Source organism: Gymnoscopelus braueri (genome assembly GCF_963280865.1).
Source record: "Gymnoscopelus braueri genome assembly, chromosome: 3".
Classification (NCBI taxonomy): Eukaryota; Metazoa; Chordata; class Actinopteri; order Myctophiformes; family Myctophidae; genus Gymnoscopelus; species Gymnoscopelus braueri.
Genome location: NC_137612.1, coordinates 12,018,946 through 12,031,429, shown reverse-complemented (window position 1 = coordinate 12,031,429; position 12,484 = coordinate 12,018,946). Strand labels below are relative to the sequence as shown.

Below are 12,484 nucleotides of genomic sequence, written 5' to 3'. Positions count from 1 at the left end.
TGGACGGGAGTGTATGTTGTATCTATTGTCTGCAGGTCTCTAGCCTATATTTCAGGAGGGACACACTTTGTTTGCAGACTCCACCGTTGTTTGAGTCTCTGCATCGTCTTCTCCCCAGGGCTCTCTGGCACACAGCAGAAACGGCAGAGCATATCTCCGGAACTGAACGACACAAATATATGCAATAAACTCAATGTTACAGCTATACGATAACACAGTTATTAAGACGAAATGATCAAATAAGGTATTATCTTTATGTATCACTAGATGGTGCTGGTGTGCTGAACTTACCAGCACATTCTACAGTCCTCAGCAATGCATGCTCTCTTCCCTTACAATTTATCTGTTGCAGTTATATCCTAGTACAGTAGTTTTCAACCCTTTTCATTATCAAGGTCCATTTTTTATTCGCCATTTGAACCACGGACCACCATTTGATGAGATTTAGCCTCTCAAACCCAAAACTTGAACCAAAACTTGGAAAAGATTTTGTCCACAATTCCATGCTGTATTGATGTTGGAACCATAGGAGAGATAACAAGCAAACGTTGGTCAAAACAACAATTCTTCTACATTCTCTAATTGTGTAGACTTCTTGTAAGTAATGCAGATGTTTAACAATAATTTTACTCTTGAGAGAGTAAAATGTAACGGTAATGGTTTCATTTTACACTCTCAAGAGTTAAAGATTTATAAGGGTCCATTTGGTTACCAACTCTCCATCATTTAGCTGGGGACCACCTGGAACCCCCTCGAGGACCACTGGTGGAGAACCACTGTCCTAGTACATGGAGGAGAGAAATACACAATAGCCTACATTGTGCAGTGGTTTTACAGTACCTGTTTGTTGAGGAGGATATAGATGATAGGGTTGTAAACAGCGCTGCTCTTTGCCAGGTACACAGGCACGGTGCCAACCAGTGGAGGAATCTTCACGCCAGGGTTGAAGATCACAAACAGGGCAAGACTGGCATAGGGCAACCAGCCAACCAGGAATGCCATCACCATGAGAACCACCATGCGAGCCACTTCCATCTCTGCTTTGGCTGCTGCACCGCCTTCCACACGGCCCAGCTTAGCCACCTGAACACAATGTAATGAAAGGGGCATATATTGTGGATTTGGGCATGAAAGGGTGACAATTTGTAGATGGAAATACTGAACATCCAACAGAGCTAGATGGTAGGCTATACCACACCTGGTGTAAGGTCCACATTAGTTTTGCATAGGATGTCAAGATGATGACGAATGGCACGGCAAAGCACAGGGTGAAATACGACAGGACGTATGAGATGTTTGTGGGGTCCTGACTGTGCCAGTCCGGTGCACAGGAGGTCCCCACACCCTCCAGTTCATAGCGACCCCAGCCAAATAGAGGCGGCACATTCCATATGAGGGACCACAGCCAAGACAAGGCCACGCCTCCCACCGCATGCTTCAGTTGGAAGGACATTGGTCCGAGAGGCTTACATACAACAAACATCCTCTCCACTGCAATCAGAGCAACCGTGCACAGAGACGTGATTCCTGCATGATACAAGACAGAGTGAACCTAATTATTCTGAATGTTGTCAATCATTATCATTATTATTACAACTGAAGTAGCTTCATGAAACTGACATTAGAACCACGTCAACATAGGGCATTATATTCTTCCTGAAATTACTGGAATGCAAAGAACATAAAAATTCGGTTGCGGCGAAGCTGTCCTTCGGGTGGTATGTCCACCACCACATTACATAGGAGCGAGGTGTGTAGGTACAGGGCCCATAGCAGTCCCTTGTGTTCTTGTTGGCATGATCCACACCTTCATATCTGCATGTCAGACTCCTAGAACCCCCCTCCCTACATCCCCTTCTAACTCTCACTCTCCTTGTCGATTTTATCTCCCCTCCCTCACCCTCTCCCAGTTTCCCTACATCCCCCATGTCTCTGTCTGTCTGTCTGTCTGTCTGTCTGTCTGTCTGTCTGTCTGTCTGTCTGTCTGTCTGTCTGTCTGTCTGTCTGTCTGTCTGTCTGTCTGTCTGTCTGTCTGTCTGTCTGTCTGTCTGTCTGTCTGTCTGTCTGTCTGTCTGTCTGTCTGTCTGTCTGTCTGTCTGTCTGTCTGTCTGTCTGTCTGTCTGGGATTCAACTTGATTGGCACATCACAGGTTTACGTGCAGGTGTAATTCTGTTTCACAAGCTCCCAGCATTTGCAGTTTCAAGAAAGGGGTATACAGAAGGAAATAAGCAAGGAAAACAAGTCGGATATGGTGCAAGCATGTTTCAAATTAGCAATAGAGACTGAAATGCTTCTAATGCAAGTGGAGAAACAACACAGCAGGTACTGTAAAAAGTAGCAGAATGGAATTGTGTCTCTCTTGTGCAGGTGGGACACCATCACCAGCTGCGGCTGCCAAATAAACACGTCAGTGTATACATAGTGACAGTGCAGCAGCAGTGGAGCACAACCACATGTACCTACACAATAAATAATAATCCTATGTCGTGACTCGTGAGGGCAGCATGACGACAGGGCTCAACGCTTGAGTCTAATAGGAAGTATATGGGGAAACAATTATATTTAACAATGCTTTAAACTGAAGAACTGCCCTGTTATTTTACCTTAGTATTGTATTGAATCTGTAAGTTCTTAACCACACGTGGCATTGTCTTATTTTGTGTGAAGAAAGAAATACCCTGGTACCTGTCCTATCACAATATATTCCCTGTTTCTTCCATTCTGAGGTGTTGCACTCACAGACCATGGGAGACAGAGAGCTTGTAGATTGGCTATTTTCAGCGAGGTGCACTGTCATACGGTAGAGTATAAATTAAGCATTACTCACCACACAGTGACACTGCGAAGCCTTCCATCACACAGCCTGTTCTGCCCAGGGAGAAGTACCCCTGGGCATTGTTGATGACAGAGAGCACACCTCCTGTCATTGCTGAGCCTAGGTCAGCCACAGCCATGTTCACCAGAGCATAGTTGAGTGGCTGCCTCAGCTGCTTGTGCACGAGGGACACAATAATCACTGTAGTGTTGAGAACGATGGCAGGGCCCGTGAAAATTGCCATGATGATGGAGAGAGCGATGAAACCTGCCCGGGACAGTGGTGGGTCCCGCTCTGGGCCCCAGTAGGAGGCGTTCGGTGCGGCGGAAGAGGGATTCATCGTGGATCACACACACTGGCGCACTTTGCCAACATATGAGAACTGCATGTCCTCAACAGCCCACAACTCCACTCTATGAGATTGATTTTGGGCCACACGTCAGATTACATCCAAGATAAGAATAAGTCCCTCGGATCTGGATTTAACAAGGATCCGAGTAATGTGTGTGTCTGTGTGTGTGTGTGTGTGTGTGTGTGTGTGTGTGTGTGTGTGTGTGTGTGTGTGCATGTGTGCGTGCGTGCGTGCGTGCGTGCATGCGTGCGTGTGTGTGTGTGTGTGTGTGTGTGTGTGTGTGTGTGTGTGTGTGTGTGTGTGTGTGTGTGTGTGTGTGTGTGTGTGTGTGTGTGTGTGTGTGTGTGCGTGTGTGTGTATGTGTGTGTGTGTGTGTGTGTGTGTGTGTGTCTGCGTGTGTGTGTAAGAGGGGCCCTCCATAAACTGTCTCTCCCTATACTGACTAGCCTCCTGTGTCTTAGCTGAAAGTGGCATGGTAGCAGTTAGGAGTGGAATAGATCATAGTAGATCTAATCAGAGAGTGCAACAGAGAGGCGTGTGACCATAACCTAAGAGGTTTAGGCCGGGTTAATCAAGACAAGGAAAGGATTAGTGTTTGGCTATACGGAATCCAAGCAGAGCCAGAGGAATTATGGATCTGATTAACATGCTTTTGTGTAGTAGGTCTAAATTGATTTCCATGTGTATAGCAACATTCCTTGAATTGTATAGTGAGAACAGATATAGCGTAGCTCATATGAAGCTTATTCTTGCCATAATTCCCTGTTCATGTCTCACCCTGGATTTGAAACTGGGACTCCCATGCCAGAATAAACCACTCTGAATGGATAAATTGCGTTTATGAGATTCAGGCAGTACTACTTGTCAACCAGGAGGTGTCCTACCCTCCACATGTTTCAATGGAAGAGTAGGGTAAACGCCCACTGTAGTTAGGCCTATATTGTATTAGCATACTCTAGACCAGTGGTTCTCAACCAGTGGTCCGGGGACCACCAGTGGTCCTTGAGGGGGTCCCCAGTTAAATGATAGATATGTAGTAACCAAATGGACCCTTATCATAAGGGTCTTATGTGTTCCCTGTGTCTGAAACTCTGAGAGTGTACAAATGGAACCAAATGGACCCTAACGGTAAATTTGGTTCCATTTGTTACACTAACATTGATTTTACAATATAAAGTAGGGTCCCAGAGATAGAAATGCCATTAAATGGGGGTCCGTAGCCTAATGCATGTCAAACTGGGGGGTCCTTGAAATCAAAATGGTTGAGAATCACTGCTATAGTCGTAAAAGTCTTCTCTTATGGGGTCCCTGGCATATCTTTTCAAATGGGGGTCCGCAGGCTAATAAGTGTCAATTTGGGGGTCCTTGACATGAAAAGGGTTGAAAACCACTGCTCTAAACAGATTGGTTCAACGTTTTATTCATTAAAATAAGTCCCAGAATGTAGCTTTAAGTAGCTACTCGTACTCGACCTATGTCATCAGCCTCTGATTTCATAGCTTATTTTATTTTATGTTTTAAGAACAGTAGCCTATTTATCGCTTTGTTCAAGACGCAGGCCCCTTGCACGGTGCACCAGAATCAGCACCAAGGATAGCGCCGACAATATCCACTTGCAGCATTTTATTTTTTTGGAGCCACCATGGACAGCGCAAGCGTTTCTTTTTTTTGCATGAAAACAGTTAAACCATTTTGTCAGACCTTTGTTCAGTCATTTCAAAATTGTTCTAATTAAATGACATAAATTTTCTCTGGATCGTGCTATTGGCTCATTAAGCCTGTAATAATAATGGTTCATGAAATAATGGGGAGAAGAGGAGAATTTAGTCAGTGATTCAAGTGGACATCTTTGGCGCATGCTTAAAAAGGCACCACTAATGTCATTGAAGGCACTTCTTAGCCAATCTGTTCTACTTAATGTCAATGCAATTGCGGCCCCTTGAAGTCTCGTGCAAAATAGGTGGGACTTTCCTTTGTGCTGCAAGACTGTTTATTTGGAGTCGATAGTTAATTAAAGCATTAAAGCAACCTCTCCTCCACGCCAGATGTGATTGGGGCCCAGTCAGATAGGAGGCTGATATTGCTCGTCATCAAATCCAAAGCGAAGCCTGTATTGTGTCTTATCGACGCCTCCCAGACAGTACAGGCTCCTCTTGCGTTTGATGTACGATGCAATTACTAAGTTAATAAAGGCTCGTGTCGAAACACTGCATGTGTGGCGGGAGATACATCAACCCCTTCCCTGCCTGCCTTGACATCATTATCGCAGGCTAATCAGCGTACTTCAGATAGGGCAATATCGTCGGGTTTTTACTAATAAATCCCGATGAATATTGCACACAGAAACGTCAAGTCTTTTATGTCTCGGTTTTCCTTTGTTTTACTGATTGTCCACTCGCCACTTATTGGCACGCCAAAGTGACAAGTAGCTGACAAATAGCGCTCGATGCGGCCATCTACAGTAGCTCTGCTCTTTCTGAGTATTGTGCTGCTGCTGGTGCTGGTGCTGGTGCAGCGAATCTCTGCAGTCTCATTACTCACCCGGTAGATATATCGGAGAGGAGGACTCCTCTTGAAAAGCATGATCTATACAAACTTTTTATTTGAAATGTAGGCTACAACTGAAAATATTACGACATCGTTTCAGTTAGCCAACTACAATCAGAGCACCCAGTTTCACAAATTGTTTTACAAGCAGTGCTACAGTATAGCCTAGATATAAGAGACAGACAGCCCATTATTACCGTTATAGTCCGTAAGAATTTTATAAATTTCACAAATTAAACCAGTGTTTCTGAAAACCTTAGACTAACCTATGAAAGAAGTAGCCTTTAGGGCTAGGCTATAGGCTACTGTAGATCGCTGCCCATTTACTGAAGAAGAGAAAACTGCCTGTCTTCGACTGAGCGCATGCACCCATTGATCTCATCCATCCACAGCGGGGGTTGGTTCTCTGTCTCTCGAGTAAAACTCTGATATTCAGCCTACATAGTTATAAGTTGACCACACATTGATCACTTGGACTATAATAGCCATGATCAAACGGACAGTTCATCTCCAAAACGCCAGCGATAGACCGTATACCGTATAGCCTAATATGCCGCTCAGAAACACACGGTAAGAAACTACTACTGGGGGCATAACCGCAAACAGATTAGGGTCTCTCTCTCTCTCTCTCTCTCTCTCTCTCTCTCTCTCTCTCTCTCTCTCTCTCTCTCTCTCTCTCTCTCTCTCTCTCTCTCTCTCTCTCTCTCTCTGCCCTCTGGTGGAGAAGGGCCAGAACCTGAGAACCAGGACCGTTGCTGAAGTGAAAGGCCATCCTTTTCCTTTTCTTTTGGCACGGGAGCCGCTTCGGGACTGACTGCTGCCCCCCTTGGAAGTAGTAGGAGTATCTGATCTGATGAGGGGGATGTGGTGGGAATGCACTGAGCCTTCAAATGCGCCGTGACCGACTGACCGTTATTTCGTTCACGGGATTGAAACGAGAAGCTGACCCGGAATCCAGTCCGCGTTGGAAAGGTATACCAAATCCTGAAGATGCAGTGGAACTGGATGGTGCTCTTTGGTCACATGTGCTGCACCAGCATCCCTCTCTTTTGGATCGCTGTCGGCATGAACGTGGCGGAGGCGGTAGGGTCCCAGCAAGGGATTCCACTATCAGTGTGAGTGATCAATGATGTTTGACAACTTTTTCTTTTTACGAAACAGAACTTATATAAGGCTATATATCTTGCTATGCAGTATGCACAGTGAATTCCTCAGTGTTCATTTAACTCTATAGGCTACACTGTCGAAGTGCAGATATTTGCAAACGAAATCATTCAAACAGACAAATTAGAGTAGCCTAATCGGATCAATCCACGCAATTTAGGCTTTGTTTATTTTGGCGATGCATGCAATCGCAATGAAAACAACATTATTTATCACATATTAAAAGCATAGACTTAGCACTTTAGTTTTAAGCTTAAGTTTAAAACGGCTGCCTTTTAGTCTGGGCTATATATTGAAACAGTTGCATGCAGCCTATCCATTGAACTGTATAGGCTACTTTGTTCTCTAAAATCTCCAAAGTAGCCTAAGGTTTAAAAATGGTTCTGTTCAAAACTTTTGTCCTCTTGTAAACCCAGATATCTGTCAGATATTTCGTTAGGTTTCTGAAAGGGGTTTCTGAAGTTATTATAACTTGTTATTATAGAATTATTATCGACTGACCACTCAAATATGAAGTTCCATCAGTGATGGGTCTCAGTTACTTTTACTTTTTTAAATAAGGTTAAACACCTGCTACTCTGTGTAAATAAATAAAAAACAATAATAACAGTACACCAGTATGATACCCCACACAGGAAGACATTAAAGTTGTTATTGACAACTTTTTCATGCAGGTCTTAAGGCTAGATTGTATCTGTAATATACCACCATGAATATTCACAAAGGTATAGAATGTGAATGCACTGCATTGCAGAACTCTTCCATTGTGCTAGTGATTCCCATCTGATTCTGTTATAATAGATTGTGCCTCAGCATTTTCTTAAAGTTGGAGCAACAATTTAATTGGATTTATTGTTAAGTTTTTTATTTTAAAGGAGTAGTTCACCCCCCAAAAAATCTTATTTTCTATCAATTACACACCCCATGAAGCCTTTCCTGAGCCAATTATTTGATGACCGGAGTAGTCTCCGGTATTGAGTCTCCTACTCATTATTGCTTAGGAATGCGACAAAAACTATAGAATCTCCATGAATTCCAAGGCTTCATGGGTGTGTAATTGGTAGAAATTGGTAATTTTTTGGGTGAACTACTTCTTTAACAAGTCTTTCAGGTGTTTGTCTCTAAAATACAGTCGGCTATATGACTGAAATAGAAAACTAAGATCATATTACTCTTTTAATAATAATAGTAATAACCAACTTTATTTGTATATGTAGGATATAGCTAAATGTGATATACTCTGTCTGTGAATGTTTCAGGTTGTAACCTTTCTTCCTTTAATAACACTATAGCTTTCTTTTTCAACATTTTTGAGAAAGGTCCGCTCAAGTCCTTTTTGGAACTCTTCTTTTTTTCTTTTTTCTTTTACCGCAAGGGTACTTCATCTCTGCCTTTAAAATCACATAATCTTATACCCTGATGTGCAGGAGGACAGAATGCAGGAGAACCATTTGGCTCATTATAATGGCTTTAGCTGTATAATGTTGTATAATGCTGTATAATGAAATATAAAACATCGCAAACATAGACATTATTTGTTGCTATAAAGACTTGCTTTTGCTGAAATGCTATTTTTGCCTCCTTTTGTGTTCAAGTGTGAAGCTATGGGCATCAGCGTTTGGTGGAGAAATTAAATCTATTTCTGCTAAATATTCTGGATCACAACTACTGCAAAAGGTATTACTTTCTATTCTCTGTACCTCTCTTCACATATACACTTGATTAAATGTGAATCACCTTTGTCTGTCATGTACAAATGTAGCCTATACATTCAACTGAATACTGATTTCAGAGGAGACAGGTGTGTTCAGCACTCAGCTGTGTGTGTGTGTGTGTGTGTGTGTGTGTGTGTGTGTGTGTGTGTGTGTGTGTGTGTGTGTGTGTGTGTGTGTGTGTGTGTGTGTGTGTGTGTGTGTGTGTGTGTGTGTGTGTGTGTGTGTGTGTGTGCGTGTGTGTGTGTGTGTGTGTGTGTATGTGTGTGTGCCTGTGCGTGCGTGCGTGCGATATGTCCGATACGGCCCATTAACCACAGCACTGATTCATCTCATCTCTCCAGTTAAACTCTCTGGAGTCAAGAGTTCCAAGTTAACCGCGGGATATGAACACGACAAGGAGACAAATTGAATAAGCGTGGTGGGATGAGAAGGTGTGGATGGAGAAGGTGTAGTAAGGGAAAATACAGGATGACAGGTAGCCTATAGCAGTGGTTCTCAACCCCTCAAAATGATCATATTTGACCTCCCATCCTGAACAAGCACTTAGAATTGTAGGAGCTGAGGCATTACAGTTTGCTTGACAAAATATTGTGAAAATAGCAGATACAAGCTCTGTAGATCGGCTATTTTCAAAATAATATTCTTATAGTATTTGACAATTTGGCCAATGTTTGACCCATAGTATAGTTTGTTGATTACTTTTGATGCAGTAATGGTCTTTTTTCTTTTCTCTTTTTTTTAGGTTTTGAAAAGGTTATGTGGGGACCCCCTGGGGGTCCCGACCCACAAGTTGAGAACCACTGGCCTACAGTAGGCTACAGTAGTAGTAGTAGTAGTAGATTCATTATGTAATTTACCTCTCTGGCCAGGTGGTGGCAGAGGCCTCAAGGCAACAAAAAAAAGGTTTCAAAATTGAGTCATGTGACTGGACAGCAGTCAGTGCTGAATTTGACTTTTTTGTTTGGGTTGTTGTGTGAATTAGCGTTTTGTTGTATGGGTTGTGCATTGAAGGTACACAGAGAAATTAATGTTAATTGTCTCTGAATGTTAATTTAAATGTGACAGTGTAAAATAGACCCAATATTTGTCATAATGTTGATTGTGTGCGCTGGTGTGTAGCATAATGCACTTGAGTTTCTGACCACACGTTTTATATTATGTCATTCTGGAATAGAAATAGAAAAAATTGAAATACATCAGTTTCAGTAACGTTTTTACCAGTAGATTTTCTCAACATATCTATATCTTCTTTGACAGACAAATATTTTCTTTTTCTATTTTAAAAGTAAAACATTTACATTTTAGATTTAGCTGTCAGGTTAAGCAGAGATTATTCTCCATTGGCCTAAAACGTTCGTAATTTGTATTATTAACCTATGTCTAAAAATTATAATGCACACTAATGCATGGTGGCGATTCTTTGAATTAAATATTATTCTTTTTTTCCTTCTTTTTCTTTTTTTAATTTTAACTTCTCCTCGTCATTGAATATGCATTTGCCTTTGTACAATATCAGTCATTGGTACAAAAAAAATGCCCAGCAGATGTGTGTGTGTTTTTCGCATAGCAAGCACTCCTCATGTTCCTGTTCATGGAGGCATGTCTGGTGAGAAGAGAACAGCAGCTCTCAGCCAGTCAGCACAATGCGGCGAGGTGGGAGGGAACTGACGGCTCATTAGGGACTGTACATTAAGGGTGATCATTAGATGCGTTTATGGTGAATTAGCCTGATTTCCATTCAGAGTTCTGCTGGGGACAGCATGGGAGAGAAAAGAGACAGAGGCGCTTTCTCGTGGCTGTGTGTGTGTGATCAGTGATTCATCATGGCTCACATGTGTCCCCTCTCACCTCTGCATTGGTTATTCCTACAATCAATAATCATGATCATGGATTTTGATGGATGGGGGTTAACCTCCCTTTGATGACTGGAGGAGTGTGAGCAAGGGGCGGGAACGGGGAGGGGGGGAGAGAGGGGTTGGGTGGGACTTGGGTTGCTGAGGCGAGGAGGACAGGCGTGAAATGAACTGTTCTGCTCCACTGCGAGCCCACACTCTTCCTTTCACTAGGTAATTTGTCGCCTCGTGTATAGGCTACTGGGCCGTGTGTGTGTGTGTGTGTGTGTGTGTGTGTGTGTGTGTGTGTGTGTGTGTGTGTGTGTGTGTGTGTGTGTGTGTGTGTGTGTGTGTGTGTGTGTGTGTGTGTGTGTGTGTGTGTGTGTGTGTGTGTGTGTGTACAAGGTATAATGCGTGTTTGAGTGTGTACTTTAACGTGTGCATTTGTATCTAATGTGGGTGAATGGAGCGTGTGTAACATTAAGGGTTTTGTTTTTATTTTTTTGCATGCAGGAGGGAGTTGTGATGTTATGTAATGATATACCCTGTCTGTTCTACTGGGCTTTGTTCTGTATCAGTGCGTGTCCTGTGTGAGTCTAGCAGAATCAGCATTATGTGAGGTGTAGTTCATTATCCAGAATCGCCAGAGCTTGACACGTTATTATCTTTCTCTTGTGCTCTGACTCCATTTCAATTACCCTCCAACCGTGCATAGCCTTCAGACTCGGACCCGCCCCCTTGCCCACCCAGCCTGGCCCCTTCAGCCAATCAGCGACAGAGAGATACATCTTGTCAGACAAGATAAAGCCCATCAATCATTCACTGTCTGTTTGCGGGATACATTTTATCAGCCAGTCATCTGATCTGATGGGCCCGGTTGGCTGAAGCTTGTCAGATAGTTGGTGCCACTTAAGGGCTTAGAAGAAGCTTTATTTAATGATTTCCCCTCTATATGGGTAAGAAATTGTGTAAATACACGACGATAATTACACCATAATAATGTCTAACTGTTCACACAGAAAAAAATCCAAACCTGCACGCGCACGCACGCACACACACACGCATGCACACGCACGCACACACACACACACACACACACACACACACACACACACACACACACACACACACACACACACACACACACACACACACACACACACACATTCTCTCTCTCTCTCTCTCTCTCTCTCTCTCTCTCTCTCTCTCTCTCTCTCTCTCTCTCTCTCTCTCTTCTCAACTCTCAATTCAATTTCATTCAACTCTCTTTCTCTCTATAGGCTATGTGTTTATTTTTATTTTATTATTTGAGATTATCACTCAAATTATTCATTCACAAGTACCTACACACATCTTGTATATTTTGTTTGGTTTTCTTATACTTTCTTCATACACCTGCACCTGTGAGCCGATTTGTCATGTAAGTGTGTCCCTTGAGTGCAAAGCCCAGAAGCAATATGTTTTGTGCTATTTTTCCAGAAATATAAGGAATTTGAAAAGTCTGTCAGAGTGGAAGAAATAGATGGCATGAAAGTGGTCAAAAACCTGGCAGTAAAAATGGAGGAAATGTTCAAGAGGAAACAAGATGCCACAAGGGTAGGTGGAAAAAACAGTGCTTTTTAATGTTATTCAGTATACAATAATATATACGAAAACTATATATATATAGATTACCTACAATTATTATTAAGCCTATTATTATTATTATTATTGCTGTTAATCTAATATTAGTTCTCTTCCTTTAGCAATTCTGTTAAAGGAGATGTGCAAACCCCACCCATTGTTATTTGTCCTATACATAAAATACCCCAATATCTTAAAGATGTAGAATAGATAGAATGGCCAGTTGCAATATGGCTGTGTTAGATCAATCAAATATTCTACTGGGACGGACTGGAGCCGATATGCCGTTCACATGATGTCCCCAAAGCCCTGTTTAGCACCGGCATTCTTCCCGTGAGACCCTTAGCAGAGAGATAGCTGTTAGGCCTACTGTACGTATAGCATAGGCCTACCTCCCAGTGAGTGTTGGGTGATGATAACGGTTATCTCTGGCTG

General features: G+C 42.6%; 2 protein-coding genes across 2 annotated transcripts in view; one reads left to right on the top strand and one right to left on the bottom strand.

The window, feature by feature from the left end:
* Positions 1 to 51: 51 nt before the first annotated feature.
* On the bottom strand, positions 52 to 3,156 carry LOC308081805 (parapinopsin-like; the record flags this gene model as incomplete). The annotated part of the gene is made up of 4 exons (XM_080423429.1): positions 52 to 162; positions 841 to 1,083; positions 1,199 to 1,527; positions 2,829 to 3,156. 4 exons carry the CDS (start codon positions 3,154 to 3,156, stop codon positions 52 to 54), a joined length of 1,011 nt encoding a protein of 336 aa, XP_080279555.1.
* A 3,549-nt stretch (positions 3,157 to 6,705) lies between these two features.
* Positions 6,706 to 12,484, top strand: part of cacna2d3 (calcium channel, voltage dependent, alpha2/delta subunit 3) — a gene marked incomplete at its 5' end in the record, with an annotated part of 38,134 nt that continues 32,355 nt past the window's right edge. The window contains 3 exons of the mRNA XM_080424781.1: positions 6,706 to 6,830; positions 8,475 to 8,556; positions 11,906 to 12,022. Coding sequence (XP_080280907.1) covers positions 6,706 to 6,830; positions 8,475 to 8,556; positions 11,906 to 12,022 — 324 coding nt within the window. The remainder of the gene's footprint in view (positions 6,831 to 8,474; positions 8,557 to 11,905; positions 12,023 to 12,484) is intronic.